General features: G+C 38.3%; 1 protein-coding gene across 9 annotated transcripts in view; it reads right to left on the minus strand.

The window, feature by feature from the left end:
* Positions 1–17,932, minus strand: part of Cadps2 (calcium dependent secretion activator 2) — a 535,973-nt gene that overhangs the window by 86,935 nt on the left and 431,106 nt on the right. For all 9 annotated transcript variants that reach the window (XM_085683581.2, XM_048450971.3, XM_048450976.3 and 6 more), the window contains one exon: positions 15,656–15,759. In XM_085683581.2, the coding sequence (XP_085539707.2) occupies positions 15,656–15,759 (104 nt within the window). The remainder of the gene's footprint in view (positions 1–15,655; positions 15,760–17,932) is intronic.

Consider the following 17,932-nt stretch of genomic DNA (forward strand, 5'->3'; position numbering starts at 1 on the left):
GAGAACTAACAGATGTAATGAATCAAATTGACTTAGCAGATATCTATAGAACATTCCAGCAAAACACAAAATATGTACTTTTTTCTCAGCACCTCATGAAACCTTATCTAAAATCAATCACTTACTTGGTAACAAAGCAAACCTCCACAGATTTTAAAAAAACTGGAGTAACCCCCTGTGTCTTATCTGATTACCATAGATTAAAGTTAGAATTTAACAACAATACTACTCTCAGAAATCCTACAAACTCATGGAAATTGAACAGTGAGCTACTGAACCACCCCTGGGTTAAGGAAGAAATAAAGAAAGAAATTAAAGACTTCCTATAATTAAATGAAAATTAAGACACAATGTATTCAAACCTATGGGACACTATGAAAGCAGTGCTAAGAGGAAAATTCATAGCACTAAGTGCCCACATAAAGAAAACGGAGAAAGCTCACATTAGTGCCTTAACAGCACACCTGAAAGCTCTAGAAAAAAAAAGAAACAGACTCACTCAGGAGGAGTAGAAGACAGGAAATAATCAAACTGAGGGATGAAATCAACAAAATGAAAACACAGAAAACAATCAAAGATTCAATGAGACAAAGAGTTGGTTCTTTGAGAAAATCAACAAGATAGACAAACCCTTATCCAAACAAATCAAAAGACAGAGAGAGAGCATCCAAATTAACAAAACCAGAAATGAAAAGGGAGACATAACAACAGACACTGAGTAAATTCAGAGAATCATTAGGTCTTACTACAAAAATCTGTACTCCACAAAATTGGAAAATGTAAAAGAAATGAACAATTTTTTTGGATAGATACTATATACCAAAATTAAATCAAGAGCAGGTTAGCAATTTAAATAGACCTATAAACTACAAGGAAATAGAAGCTCTCATCAAAAAACTCCCAAAGGAAAAAAGTCTGGGCCAGATGATTTTAAAGCAGAATTCTACCAGAACTTCCAAGAAGAGCTAATACCAATATGCCTCAAAGTGTGCCACATAATAAAAACAGAAGAAGCATTGCCAAACTTTTTTTATGAAGCTACAGTTACCCTGATACCAAAACCACACAAAGACTCAATCAAGAAAGCGAATTACAGACCAATTCCACTCATGAGCATGGATAATAAAATACTGACAAACCGAATCCAAGAACACATCAAAAAAATATGATCAAGTCAGCTTCATCCCAGAGATGTAGGGCTGGTTCTACATACAAAAATCTATCAATGTAATCTATCATATAAATAAATTGAAAGAAAAACATCATATGATCATTTCATTAGATGCTGTAAAAGCATTCAACAAAATCCAGCACCTCTTACATGATAAAGGCCTTGGAGAGATCAGGGATACAAGGAACATATCTAAATATAATAAAAGCAATGTGCAGCAAGCAGACAGCCAACATCAAATTAAATGGAGAGAAATTCAAAGTTATTCCACTAAAATCAGGAACAAGACAAGGCTATCCACTCTCTCTACACCTCTTCAACATAGTTCTTGAAGTTTTAGCAACAGCAATAAGACAACAAAAGGAGACCAAGGCATTCAAATTGGAAAGAAAGAAGTCAAACTTCTGTTATTTGCAGATGATATGATAGTATATATAAGTGACCCCAAAAACTCTACTAGTGAACTCCTAAAGCTGGTAAATACCTTTAATTATGTGACAGAATACAAGATCAACTAAAAAATCAGTAGCCCTCCTATATACAAATGATACAGAAGCTGAGAGGGAAATCAGCAAAACATCACCTTTCACAATAGTCAAAAATAACTAAGTATCTTGGGGTAACACTAACCAAAGAAGTGAAAGATCTATTTGAATAGAAGTTTAAGACTTTGAAGAAAGAAATTAAAAAGGACACCAGAAAATGGAGAGATCGCCCATGCTCTTTGGTAGGTAGATCAACATAGTAAAAATGGCAATCCTACCAAAAGCAATTTATAGATTCGATGCAATCACCCTTAAAATTCCAACACAATTCTTCACAGAGCTTGAAAGAACAACAATTAACTTCTTATGAAAAAAACAAAAAACAAGGCCAGCCAAATTAGTCCTGTACAATAAAGGAACTTCCGGAGGCATCACCATCCCTGACATCAACTCTATTACAAAGCTACAGTAATGAAAACACTTTGATATTGGCATAAAAACAGAGAGGTTGACCAATGGAATAGAATCGAAGACCCGGATATTAACCCACAAACCTATGAACACTTGATTTTTGTCAAAGGAGCTAAAATTACACAACGGAAAAAAGAAAGCACCTTCAACAATTGGTGCTGGCATAACTGGATCTCAAAATGTAGACGAATGAAAGTAGATCCATTATCTATCCCCATGAACAAAACTGAAGTCCAAATGGATTAAAGACCTCAATATAAATCTAACCACACTGAACCTCATAGAAGAGAAAGTGAGAAGAAGTCCTCAATGCACGGGTACAGGACCCCACTTCCTAAATACAATCCCAGTAGCACAGACACTTAGAGCAACAATAAATGGGACCTCCTGAAACTGAGAAGCTTCTGTAAAGCAAAGGACACAGTCAATAAGACAAAAAGGCAGCCTACTGAATGGGGAAAGGCTGGTTTTAGTGCAGAATTCTACCAGATTTTCAAAAAGCCAATGCCAAGGCTGTTCAAATTATTCCACAAAATAGAAACAGAAGGAACATTGCCAAACTCATTTCTTGAGATCATAGTCACCCTGGTACCTAAACCACACAAAGTTTCTACACTAAGGGTTGTCATAAAGAAGGTTTAAAGATAAATAGTATGACATTAAATGAAGAGAAGCTGAAAGCAATTCCACTAAACTCAGAAACAAGAAAAGGTTGTGCACTCTCTCCATATCTATTCAAGATAAAAACAATTGAAGAAGATCAAGGGGATACAAATTGGAAAGGAAAAAGTCAAACTTTCACTGTTTGCAGATGATATGATAGTATATATATAAGTGACCCAAAAAATTCTACTACAAAACTCTTACAGTTGATAAACACCTTCATCAACATATCTGGATACCAGATTAACTAAAAAAAATTCAATAGCCCTCCTATATATAAATGGCAAATGGAATGAGAAATAAATCAGGGAAACAACACCCTTCACAATAGCTACAAATAATATAAAATATCTTGGTGTATCTCTAATCAAGTAAGTGAAAGACCTATATGACAAAAACTATAAGTCTTTGAAGAAGGAAATCGAAGAACATATGGGAAAATGGAAAGATTGCCTATGCTCATGGGTTGGTACAATTTTGTACCAACATAGTAAAAATGGCCATCCTACCAAAAGTAATCTACAAATTCAACACAACCCCATCAAATTTCCAACACAAATCTTTACAGACCTTAAAACAATAATACTGAACTTCACATGGAAAAAAAACAACAACCAAAAAAACCCCACAATTCTCTACAATAAAAGAACTTTTGGATGAATCACCATCCCTGATTTCATTCTCTACGATGAGGTATAGTAATAGAAATTGCATGGTAATGAAATAAAACACTTGTTGATTAATGGAATCAAATTAAAGTCCTGTATGTAAATCCACACACCTTTACTTCTTTTTTATAAAGAAGCCAGAAATACACAATGGAAAAAAGAAAGCATCTTTAATAAATATTGCTGATGTAACTAGACATATGCATGTAGAAAAATGCAAATAGATCCATAACTATCACCCTTAAAAAAACTCAAGTCCAAGTGGATCAAAGACCTCTGGTTAATACCAGATACACTGAACCAGACAGAAGAGAAACTGAGTGTTTTGAATTTATTGGCACTGTAGACAACTTCCTGAACAGAACATTGATAGTGAAGACACTAAGATCAACAATTAATAAATTAGACCTCATAAAGCTGAAAAGCTTCTGTAAGGCAAAACACATAGTCCATAGGATAAAATGGCAGCCTATAGAGGGGAAAAGGGTTTTCACCAACTCCATATGCAAAGGAAGACTAATATCCAAAATATATAAAGCACTCAAGAAAGTAGACATCAACAAACCAAACAATCCAATTAAAAATGGGGTACAGATATACAAAGAGGAAATTCTCAATAGAGGAATCTCAAGTATCTGAAAATCAAAGAAATTTTCAACAGTCATAGCCATCAGAGAAATGCAAATCAAAATTCCTTTAATCTTACACCTGTCAGAATGGTTAGGATCAAAACACAAGTGACATACTATGCTACTGAGGATGTGCAGCAAGGGAAGATATTATAATATACCAATATGGTGGTTTCTCAGAAAATTGAGAATCAATGTATTTCAAGACCCAGCTATACCACACTGTGCATATATAAAAAGAACACTCCATCCTACCCCAAGGACACTTATTTAATTATGTTCATAGCAGCTTTATTCATAATAGCCAGAAAGTATAAACAACTTGACGTCTCTCAACTAAAAAAAGGAGGAAGAAAAAGTGGTTTATTTACACAATGGAGTATTACTCAACTATTTTTTAAATGACATCATAAAATTTTATTCAAATGGATGGAACCAGAAAAAAAATCATGCCAAGTAACATAATCCAGACTGAGAAAGACAGACATGCTATGTACTCACTCACAAGTAGATTTTAGCTGCTAAGTCAAGGATAATGAAAAATGCTACAACCCACATACACAGAGAGGCTAAGCAATAATGAGGGCTCAAGGATATCAATGGATAGCCCTGGGAAGGGGAAATAGAATAGATTTTTCAGTGGCCTGGGGAGTGGGTGGGTATAGGAATAGTAGGAATCAGGTTATGGGGGAGAGTATACAAGGAGAGATGGTTGGAATTGGGGGCCATTTGGGGGTGTGATGTGAAGGCCTAGTGAGGTAGAAACTCCCTGGAATGTATGAGAATGACCCTGGAGAAGAGCAGGAACCAGAACCTGAACCAACCATCTTCTGTAACTCAGAATGGCTTCCATTGGTAGGACTGGGACACCAACCCAGCCACAGAGCCTTAATCTCCAATCATCCTGCCAGCAATATGTGTTGGGGTAAAGGTGGCACAGAATTTGTGGGAGTGGTCAACCAATGACTGATATAACTTGAGGCCCTTGCCTTGAGAGGGAGCTCATGCCCAACACTGCCTGGATGGTCAGAAACTGGAGGCTGGATAGCCCAGAGACCTAGGATAGAGCCAAACACGACTGGCAAAAGCAAAAGTCAATGAAATGATTCCTAATATTATGCTGAACTCATAGATCAGTGCCTAAGCATTCATCAGAGAGGCTTCATCCAGCAAATTTTGGGAGCAGATGCTGAGACCCAAAGCCAAACATTAGACAGAACTCAGGGAAGCCCAGGAAAGAAGGGAAGGAAGGAACGAAGGAACCAGAGGGGCTAAGGACACCACAAGAAGATGGTTCACAGAATCAACTGAGCAGGGTTTACAGGAGCCCATAGAGAGGGAAGTGACAATCACTGAGGTTGCATGGGTCTTCACTAGGTCCTCTGCACAAGTTATGGTTGGAGTAGGGAGTGTTGCACACTATTTTTGCCTGTTTTTAGGACCCTTTTTCTCCTACCGATTTGTCCAGCTTTGGTATGAGGGTTTGTGTCTAGTATTTTTTTTTAATTTAAAAACATATTTTCATTTATTTTACATACAAACCAGTTTCTCCTCCCTCCTCTCTGCCTGTCCCCTCCCCTTTCCTACCTACCCCTCTCCCCATCCATTCCTCCTTCATCTCCACTCAGAAAGGGACAGGACTTCCATGGAATTGTACAAAGCATGGCATATCAATTTGAGGCAGGACCGAGCTCCTCCTGTTATGTCAAGGTGGGATCTAGTTTTATTGTAACTTATTACGCTGTGTTCTGGTGAAATCTCTGGGAGGTCTGCTCCTTTCTGAAGAGAAACAGAGAAGTGGATCTGGGCAAGAGGGGAGGTGGGAGCGAGAACTGGGAGGAGTGGGAGGAGGGGAGACTATGGTTGAGATGCAATGTATGAGATAATAATAATAATAATAATGATAATAATAATAATAATAACAATAATAAATCTAAACCCTGCAGTCCAAGAAGCACCTACTTGCTTCTGAACTGTACTTAAGTATGGAGGAGGTTTTATCAGGAGAAGATAAAAGACAAAACTAAAGAAGTGGATTGCAAAATTCTGAAACTAGATTTTAAAATCTTTTATAGTAAATATGGACTTAAAATAATAGATGTTAGAATAATGATATATTAAACGTTATGCATAACTAACTGCCATAAAATAAGTAGAAACAAAAGTTGAATTAAACCAGAAAATGCAGCACAAATAGACCTCTTAGTTATAGGCATTTTAATGTTTTCCTCAATACTCTGATAAATGTACAAATGAGAAACTTGTTTAGGGATGTTAGCCTTCATAAACTGAGCATAATGTAATATGCAGTGGTTGTTTCTAAATGTTTTGCTGAAATCCATACCATAACAGGGATCTATAATAATATATAAAATCTAATAATATGATAACTAATGACAATAAAATTAGCATGAAATAAATCATGTACAATAATAGTATTGCTGTATTTTGCACGTCTTGCCCCTGAACTTTTAGTTACAATGGAGACAAAGTAAAGTAGAATCTGAGAGTCCTCACTGAGCAGAGCAGGGTAGAAATGCTAGTCAGAATCCAGTCCTGTGAGGACAGATGCTTGCAAAATCTCACATTCTGTTCACAACCAATACCGTCACAGAAGGCTAAAATTTAGACCCTACCAGGCATAGCATTGTTTCAGGACTATCAAGTTCCTAAAGCTCACTTTAAAGTTAATTTGGAAGAGAGAGCCAGGCTGGAAATTAAAAGCAATAGAATACAAGTTTTTTTTTTAAACAAGCTTATGATTTTGCTATCAATCAACCACACACTTCATTATGTTTTGCAGAAGTTTTATTTAGGTCTCAAATTGTACTTTTGATAAAGTTAGTCCCGTGACTGTAGGTCAAGACATGGTGAATACCTTAGTGATGACTTGAGAAAGTTTTAAGTAGACATTCGTTTAATTAATTGATTAGTTAATTTTAAGTGTATGTGTGTGTCTGGGTGAATGTACAGCATGTGTGTGGTATATGTGGTGCCCATGAAAATTAGAGGAGGGCATCAGATCCCCTGTGACTGGACTTACAGGCTGTTGTGAGTTACCTAACATGGATGCTAGGAATTGAACTTTGGTTCTTCGGAGGAGCAGCAAGTACTTTAAACCACGGAGCCATCTCTCCAGGCCGCCAACCAGTGTTTGACAATCTAAGCAAAGGTCAGAGTTACTTTAGAACATAAAATCAGCCCCATTACCTGCCCCCTCATCTTTCTTGACATCCCACTGGAGGCAGCTGTTCTAACCTGGATTGGAGGGAATAGGGGCACTGTACAGTTTCCTCCTTGGGGTTTCATTTATGAAGGCGGCAGAGGTTCAAGAGCAATAGAGTCTCCATGGGGGTGGAGGAAACCTTTCTCAGAAAATCGCTTATTTGGGAGCACCTATGGAATGTCATGATAGGAGTTCTCTAAATCTGTCTTGCCTCCAATGTTGAGCCACAACTTAGTGTAAGCGATTTGACAGAGGCAGATGGCAATAGTTTATCACAATAAATTTTGAATGATTTATAAATAAATATATCTCTATTTCCATCAATTTGCATGCAAAATTCAAGATGTCATTGTTTTTTACCGCTGAGTAAAACTCTAATATGTATATGTTCCACACCTTCTTTAACCATTCTTTTATTGAGGGGCAACTAGGTTGTTTCCAGGTTCTGGCTATTACAAATAGTGCTGCTATGAACATAGTTGAACAAATGCTTTTGTAGTATGATAGGGCATCTCTTGGGTATATTCCCAAAAGTGGAATTGCTGGGTCCTGAGGTAGGTTGATCCCCAAATTCCTGTGAGGTAACCCAGACCCAAAAAGAGGAATATGGTATGTACTCACTCATAAGTGGATTCTAGCCACAATTAAAGGACATTGAGCCTATAATTTGTGACCCTAGAGAAGCTAAATAAGAAAGAGAACCCAAAGAATAACATATGGTTATACTCATGGATATTGGAAGTAGACAAGATTGCCAGGCAAAAGTTGGGTGCACGGGGGTTGGGGAGTAGATGTAAGGGGAGATGGGTAGAGAGAAGAGAGAAGGGGAGAATTTGGGAGAGCTTGGGTGAATCGGATGGGTGGGATAGAGGAAGGGTGGATATGGGAGCAGGCAAGTAAATATCTTAATTAAGGAAGCCATTTTTGGGTTTTCAAGAGACTTGACTCTAAAAGGGTTCCCAGGTCCAAGGAGAGATCCCCAGATTGTTCCCTGGGCAGCAGAGGAGAAGGTGCCTGAACTGGCTTGTCCCATAGCCACACTGATGAATATCTTGCATATCACCATAGAACCTTCATCTGGCAATCGATGGAGATAGAGACAGAGACCCACACTGGAGCACTGAACTGAGCTCCCAAAGTCCAAATGAGGAACAAAAGGAGGGAGAACATGAGCAAGGAAGTCAGGACCATGGGGAGTGCATCCACCCACTGAGACAGTGGGACTAATCTAATGGGAGATCACCAAGTCCAGCTGGGCTGGGAGTGATGGAGCATGTGATCAAACTGGACACTCTGAATGTGGCTGGCAATGAAGACTGACTGAGAAGCCAAGGACAATGGCACTGGGTTTTGATTCTGCTGCATGGACTGACTTTGTGGGAGCCTGGTTTGTTTGGATGCTCACCTTTATAGACCTGGATGGAGTGGGGAGGACCTTGGACTTCCCACAGGGCAGGGAACCCTGACTGCTCTTAGGACTAGAAATGGAGGGGGAGGTTGGGAGGGAGAGGGAAAAGGAAGGCAGGGAGAAGGTGGAAATTTTTAATAAATAAATAAATAAATAAATAAATAATAAATATATCTTTATCCATATAAACAATATAAATATAATATAAAGAGAAAAATATAAATAAATATTGAATGATAAATATATGTGATAGTTATCAACTATAGGTTGATAATACTTTGAAAGTCTTATTGGTTTTACTCAAAGTAGTTGAAGATGGAGACAGATAAGCATGAATGCTGTAAAGCCTTGAGCTTCTGAACTTAGAAACAAAACTTGAGTTATCAGAAGCCCATTCCGTCTCTGCCTGGATTTTCATTTCCTTGTCTATAACAATAATAATATCTTTAACCTCTAGATTATAGTGAAAATAAACCAACATAGAAATTTCTTTCTGTAAAAATGTTAGTGAATGTTATTGTAAGTAATTATAAAGATACATTGAAAATCACATATAGATAATGAGTTAATGTGCTTTAAAAATAATGTTTAAGTCATACATGGTAGAACATGCCTGTAATCCATTACTGGGGAGGCTGAAGAAGAAGAATTCACATTTAGGGACAGGGTGGGCTACACAGTGAGATCCTACCTTAAAAACAAACAAGTTAAAATGAGAAGAAATGTCCAATATGGATTTAAAATGCTTTGTGTGTCAAGTACTGTTCTAAAAGTTTTATAAATGTTATCTTATATTTGATCTTATATCTTATAAGAGCAAAAAAATGTTGCTCTTTTGAGCAGATGGCATAAGTATTCTTATTTTATATGTAGAGCTAGTAACTGGGAGAACAATTATACAGTTTTCTTAAGAAATAAGGTACACTAGATGTTCATACATACCCATCCATCCATCCATCCATCCATCCATCCATCCATCCATCCATCCATCGTCTACTTTGCCGATCAGAACACTGCTACTGTCCCTTGATTTTTCTTACCATAAACACATGATTTATTTATATATTTTCTAATTTATCTGAGGTCTTAAGTTTTTAATTCCTTTTAAAATTTTAATATATAATATATAATTTAATATAAAAATGGAAGATTGCTCTATATTGAGCGAAAACAGAAAACTAGGCTTTGGCATGCTTATTTCATTTCACAAAACAACATTAGTGCCTTGTGCTATAATTTGTGAGTAACTATAATAGCTTTAGAGACAATTTAATAACTAGTATATCTCTTGGCCCTACAATATACATACACAAATACACACAGACCAATATGAAAGGTCATCTTCTAGAAGGGACCAATAGAATGGACCATAATATTAAAAGATGACATCTGACTAAAACCTCTGATTGGAAGATTCTTGCAGTTCTTCTGATTTATAATTTTGACAATCTTTATTCAATATAGACAAATATTGAAATAATAAAAAGAAATGAGGTGAAGACACTTCAGAATATATCATTTTAAAATGTTACCTTTGTTCTTATAAGTTTAAAAATCAAATATATAAGAATAAACTTAAAGAGTTAAAAAAAACTCTTTAGTACAAATTGAGCCAGGTGGTGGTGGCACACAACTTTAATCCCAGCACTTGGGAGGCAGAAGCAGGTGAATCTCTGTGAGTTCAAGGCAAACCTGGTCAAAAGAGTGAGTGCCAAGACAGCCAGGACTGTTATACAGAGAAATCCTGTCTTGAAAAATTATAAATACATACAAACATACATACACAAATGAAGAAGAAAAGTTGAAATACAAATGGCAGAAAAAGAAGAGGACATAAGCAGAAAGATATCATATATTGGGAGAAACAACATTAAAATGCCCACATCACGGAAAGCTAGCTACATATTTAATGCCATTAAATATGTCTCAGAATGTCTATGACTTTCTTCATTAAACTATGAAAAAAATTCTAAAATTCATATGGAACCACAAAAATTTCCAAGTATCCAAAGAAATTGCAAACGAAAAGGACAAAGCATAAGGCATTACACTGCTTGAATTCAAAATATACCCAGTTATAGTGATGAGCTGTAAAGAGACAAAGGGGCAGGTGAGGTGGCTCAGTAGGTAAAGGTGTCACCCACTCAGATGACCTGTGATCCTGGGACGGACATAGTGGGAGGACACCAGCAACTTCTGGCAGTCGTCCTTTGATCTCCACTTGTACGCACTGGTGTGCACACATAGAATCAGTCAATCAACCAATAAGCAAACAGGCAGTAAAGAGACATGCATCAGTAGAACAGAAGAGACGGCTTGGAAGAAAACTTGCACTCCCGGTCAAATGACCTTCAACAAAGGTATGCTGTGGAATAATCTGTCTGTGCACTGTAAAGATTTGTCACTCCAATTGGTTTAATAAGAAGTTGGCTGACTGGTAGCCAGGCAGGAAGTATAGGTGGGACAACCAAACTAAGAATATTGGGATGAAGAAGGGCATAGTTGAGGGAGTCCTGAGCAGACACAGAGAGAAGCAACATGGGCATGCTGTACTGAGAAAAGGTACGAAGCTAGATGGCAAAGAACAGCTAAGAAATATTCATTAATTTAAATGTAAGAATTATTTAGTAACAAGCCTGAGCTATTGGCCAAGCATTTTTAATTAATGCGAAGTTTCCTTGTCAATCATTTGGGAACTGGGGGGTGGGAAAGAAAAGTCCACCAACAAAGGTACTAAAAACTATATTGGAGAAAAAACAAAAACAAAGCAAAACAAAAACCAGAAAATAAATGGCACTGAAAAAGTCAGATATTCATGTGAAGAAGCTAGATTCCTGTGTTGTCCTCAGCACCAAAAATCAACTCAAAGGATTAAACACACACACACACACACACACACACACACACACACACTCAGCCACTGTGAAATGATGGAGAGAAACTATGCAAACACTACAAGAAAACTAGGGAAGCAGATTTGGATGTTGGAAGGGGCAAGGATTTAGGTCAGACTTGAAAATCATAAAAAGCAAAAGCAAAAACAGACTAATGGAATTATGTCAAACAAAAGATCACATGAACAGTAAAATACCAGTTAACAGAGTAAAGAGATAACCCAAGGGTATGAGAAAATAAATTGTTTGTCTGTTGGGTATCTGCAAAGGGGTTAATGTCAGAATATTTAAGAAAAACAACACTAAAATTCATATGGAACAGCAAAAACATCAACAAATAACAACAAAACAAACCACAAGACTCCAACAAGATTTTGGAACCAATAACCAAAGCATATTGACCTAAAAACCTCCAAAGCACAAAGCATTACACCACCTGAAAAATATACTGTCAGAACTATAGTAATTAAAATGATGTAAGTGGCTAGCGATGTAGTTCAGTTGGTAGAGTGCTTACCTAGCTAATATGTATGAAGCCCTGGGTTCTGTTACCATCACCATATAAAGCTGGCATGCTGGAGTCTGCCTGCAATTCTTGAAGTAGGGGGATTAGAAGTTCAAGGTCATTCTCTGTTACATAGCCAATTAGATACCTCATGTTGTAGGAGGCTGCTTGTTTGTTTCTGGCTGCTTAGCCCCAAAATAATCACACAGAAACCATATTCTTTGCAATACTGTTTGGCCAATAGCTTAAGCATATTTCTGGCTAGCTCATATCCTAAATTAACCCATCTCCATTAATTTGTGTATTGCTACGAGGCTGTGGCTTACTGGGTAAAGTTCTGGCATCTGTCTCTGGTGGGACTACATGGCTTTTCCCTGACTCTGCCTTCTTTTTTCCCAGCATTCAGTTTAGTTTTTCCCTGCCTAGCTCTACTCTGTCCTATCAGGCCAAGCCAGTTTTTTTTTCATTAGCCAATAAAAGCAACACATAGACAGAAGGACTTGCCACACCAACCTCATTTCAAAGTGAAACACATATACATAAACTCAAAAACTAATTGTATAGATACAGTAGCATAGATTTGGAATCTGGAGACTGGGTAAAGTGGTTATGAGTAGAAGGTCAGTCTCGACTATATAGCAAGACCCTGTCTCCATAAAACCAAATAAATAACCATAAAAAGAATAACTAACCCAAACCAAAAATAATAACAAAGGCTACATTGGAAGCTCTGTTGCTAAGTCTGTGCTTGCTGCACAGGCATGCAAACCTAAGACTGGATTGCTAGCACCCACATAAAGAGCCAAGGGCAGGGAGGCAGAGACATGTAGCTCACTGGACATTGCTGTCCAGCCAGCTTAGCTTGAATATGTGAGCTCTAGGTTCAGTGAGAGTCCTCGTATCAAAGAATAATGTGGGGGGATGACAGAGGAAGACAGACACCCAATGTCAACCTCTGGTCTGTACACACATGTGCACATATGCGTGCACATGTAGCTGATTAGAGCTAATGACTTTTCGAGTAGGCACCTGGACTTTCTACCTCGGTTAAAGGGAATGGTTTTTGGACGAAGAGCTGCTAGATCCGTTTGTCTGAAATCTCTGATCCAACATCTTCTCCGTAAAATGTGGAGAAAGTCTTAAAGATTTTGCTGGAAAAGAGCTAAAAATCTTCTTTCTAGGGGAGGAAACACAGTATCTTAAAGAAAAACCTGAGAGGTCAAGAGGTCACCAGAGGAGGACGGACTGCCTTAAAAGCAAGTTCCTGTCAAGGAGATGAATGTCTCACTGAGGAATTGTGGGAGGACAGAAATGGCCACTTAGTCCTGTCGAGTGAACTGCACTGTAGAGGGAGGCAGAGTGGAAAGAAGAGCAGGAACCAGAGCCACCTGAAGGTAGCCTTGAGACAAACACATTAACCTCCCCAGAGGAGGTGAAGTACAGAGGGAACTAGGCACAGTTCAGAGTAAAGAAACGGGCCCTAGAAGCCAGCAAAATGAACCTCAGTGGAGATTGCCATCCACCAACGCACTCAGTCTGGAGATGACTTTGAAATCAGACCAATTTTTTTTCTCTAGTACTGCTCAGAGGGAATATCTGATATTACAAAGGTGGAAAGAAAGATCTAAAAAAAACAAAATCAATGAAAGGCAAAACAAAACGCCACTGTTTCCAAATTCCTTGCATTGTGTTTTGCTTGGGCTTTAAGTTATTAATTATGCATGTGATTATTAACGAAACACCATCACCTAACAGTGTAGCAAAGGCGAGTCCACTCAGAGGAAAGTCTTGCATTCCAAGGAAAGGCCTAAGTTGACTTTAAAGTGACAACCACCAAAATGGGTCCTGCTTCACAGTCACAGTGAAACACTGTCTTATGATAGAAAAAGAGAAAAACAGTTCTACTCACCTCTCTTCCCTGTGGGATTCCAAGAATTTGGAGCATAAGCAGAACAGAAAAATGCCACTATGTTACACAATATTTATAAAGAAGTCAGCAGTATAGTTCCTATGTCATTGCAGCACAGAGGAAGGTGATGCTTCTGTGCTGGGAATGTTTCAAGGAAGTCAACTGTATGTTATGGATCAAAAAACAATAGCATCTATACTTGAACTGTGTTTGACTCATTATACTTTAACAAGCACTTTTAGTGACCACATTGACTCTGTTAAAACCATGACATTTTAATTTCTATTAAATGCCTGTGAATATTAGCTGCCTTAGCTGAAACGCATACTGAAATAGAATATCTGTTCAGATTAAAACAATTTAGAAATGCCTTGGACTCCGATGACAACCCCTTTCAGAACAAGACAAAGACGATGAAACATACCTATATTTTATCATATGATCATTTTCTTTGTAGGATGGCGGTGATGCTAGCCCAGAAAACATCCCCCTGGGAATTCATTTTAAATTATTGAAGCAGCTGTTTCTTCAGTTTAAAATAAAATATCCATAACAAGTTCACACATGACAGATGCAAGCTAAAAACTAGATTCCACAGTGTGAGCTAAAAGCAGATGTTTTGAATGATCATATTTATAAGTAGATACAATAAATCTTAGTTGCCTGTAGTAAGGCTCCATGAATACTCTTTTCTAAGAATTTGCTTAAAATATAGACCCTGTAGTTTTTCAAATCTTTTGAAATCTAGATTCTATTAAAAATAAATATTATATATATATATATATATATATATATATATATATATATATATATATATATATATGCTCTGTTTTCTTTTGGTTCATTGCATCTGCGTCCTCAAAAATAACAGCACTGCCAGGACACTAAAGTTTATTGTATTTATTCAATTCTGCATATTTCTTCCATTTAACTCAAAACCAGGAAATTGTTTTAGTAGATAAACTCACAACTATAGGAAAGAGAAGTTTAAGTCTCAGAATAAGCAGGTTGGTGTGAGAATACTCCAGATCTGTAGTAAATGGTAATGTGCAGTTAGGACATTGGCTGGCAATGGGCTCAGGGCCAGAGCGTTGGGGAACACATAGAAGGGTCCAGGTTCCTCCCAAGCATGGTGAACATCAATAGCAGCCACAGCAAAACAACCAAGGATTTAGTGAAAACATATAGAAAGTTTGATATGAGGGGGAAGATTACAGTCAGCAGTCACACAACTGTGAATGTTTTCTAATGTAAAGTCCATCACAAATCTCCCATTTAATGCTTACCAGAACACATTTTCAAACAGAACGATCATATCATAGGGACAAGAAAGCAACTGGTTTGTCATCCCAAGATGGGTGTGTTCCAGCTCTGCCAACTATTGTCTATGTTTCTCAGGGCCCGATCTCCCAAGCTTTCTCATGTCCTTATTATTGGTATGAAATCACACACACACACACACACACACACACACACACACACACACACACACACTTCGTAACATACAGGAGTCACATTTCCAGGAACGGGTACACAGTGAGACTCCAGTCAGGCTGTCTTTTCAGTGCTGTCCCCGCTATGGCAAAGCTCCTGGGGAAACTTTATGCTCTGGCTCTGAGTCATCACCTCAGCATGATGCTCCTCGTTCTGTTGTAGGACTTCTATGCAGAGCTCCGCGAGATGAAGAACCTCTTCCAGCTTCCTGGCAGGAGTTGCCTGGTTCATGGTCTCTGTATTAAAAAAAAAAAAAACAAAACAATCATAATGTTACCTTGAAAACATAAAGCCAGGCATGTCCTACGACGTAGGGATGACTGGAGTCATGAAGCAGCACAAGGAAGCACACTTTTGAGAGACAAGGGATGCGGGGAACACAATTGAATGCATTGTCTTTAAAAAGCCGGTTCACCAGATTGCAGAAAATATTTCACCCACAAAGCAATCACAGATCTGCAAGTGCTTTGCCATTTCGTATACAAGAACGAACAGGTGCAACAGCACATTAGATGCTCAACTTCCGCGAAAAACCAGTTATAGTTCTGCTCAAGGTCAGAAGCACAAAGAGAGCAGATAGCGGTCTTTTCCTTCTGTCTGCATTGTATTATCAATACAATACAGTTCTCACCAGATGAGTCATTCCTGGCATTAGCAGACCGCTGGGTTTTTGTTGCTATGTGAATTCTCAGTTCATGGTGATCTTAAACCCGAGGACAAAGTCAGCTAAAACAGCTCTGACAGCCGCAATTAACTGATTTTCTCCCCTGTGTGTCTGCTGCCATCTCAGTCCACTTCCAACTGTGGGGGTAGCAGGTTAGGGAAGGGCAGAAGCCTTCTTTGATTTGAAGGTTCCTTTAGCATTAAGCCAAATTGGCACAAAGGGAGAGAACACATTCGGTTAAGTGCAACTACCAAAAATTCAGTAAAAGAGAAGGCAAAGTAGCTTTTTTTTTCAAAGACACAATGAACTAGCAGAAATCAGAGATGCTCTGCATGACACAACTGTCTCAAAACCATATGAAGCACAGTTTTCACTGGGAACATTAAGGACAACCTGCCTCAGTTCACTTTGTGTTGCTATAACAGAATACACGACACTGGGTGCTTCATAAAGAAAAGAGATACATTTTGTTCAGTTGGGGCAGCTTTAGCCCGAGTTTGGGTGGCTCCATCTGCTTGGACTCTTAGCATATTACAACATGGCAGGGAACTGGGCAGGAAAATGGCCATAAGCGCAGAGGACCATGTATGTGAGTTCACTGTACTGTGCAACAACCCATTCTTTCGAGAGCAAACTCTTGCAAACCACATCTGAGAGGACAGCATTCACCCCTCTAAGAGAGGTAGCCCCATGGTCCAGTCACTTCTTTCGAGGTATCACACCTTAAAAGTTCCCCATAACTCTGAAGATCAAGGTTCCTGTAGTTGAGTTTGTGGTGAAAATACTCAAGCTAACCCAAAGTAAATCACAGCAACTCTGCCTTCCATTCATGGATCTCTCTGTTCCATCGAGAAGCAAAGGCTAGTGGCACATGTCTGTTGCAAGGGAGGCTGTAAGGAAGGGAAATCGAGGTTTTTAGAAGAATGAAGTTCCTCCCTTCCTCCTACTTCAGTATCTACTATGTTTTCCAGAAACAAATCTTTGCTTTCAACTTCTCCCCAAATCTCAGCTTTAAATTTGGAAGAGATTCTTAATGTTTTCTTCTCTTAGTTCATTCTCAAACGGCAGGGAACAATGCCTTCTGGTTGGCACTTGCTCATTAAGGTTTTAATATGCTTGTAAGTCAGTCAGACATGGTATGAAGTGCACAGAGTTTATACCGTAGTTCCCCTATGGAGGAGAGGCATTGCTTATCTCTTGACAGTAATCAAGAGCACAGTGATTCTGTAGGAACATCTGCCTGTCAACACAGAGATGTTTTCATCTATGGAAAGTAAAGGGATTGAAGCAAGTATATCAGAATGGTAATTACAATGAATGTTTTTGTTTGCATTTTGAGATGGGCTCTTGTTAGAAAGCTCAGAATTGCATGGGATGCTTGTGTAGCCTAGGCTGACCTCAAACTCAGAATCTTCTTGCTTTACTGTCTCATGTGCTGGGATTATAGACATAAGCCACCATGCTTTGTTTCCCAAAGAAATGTTCCTTTCATTGACTTTCTGGTATGTTTTGCTTTCTCTCTCTCTCTCTCTCTCTCTCTCTCTCTCTCTCTCTCCCTCTCTCTCTCAGATAACATGTTCTGATTACAAACAATTCAACATCCCAAATCACATCATAAAGAATGTCCAGACAAAACAACTCTGAGATTCCATCTTAGACCTGTAAGAATAGCCAAGATCAAAAACACTGATGACAACTTATGCTGGAAAGGATGTGGGGAAAAGGGAACACTCCTGCATGGCTGG

This window comes from Myodes glareolus, chromosome 25 (genome assembly GCF_982192425.1).
Source record: "Myodes glareolus chromosome 25, mMyoGla1.1, whole genome shotgun sequence".
Classification (NCBI taxonomy): domain Eukaryota; kingdom Metazoa; phylum Chordata; class Mammalia; order Rodentia; family Cricetidae; genus Myodes; species Myodes glareolus.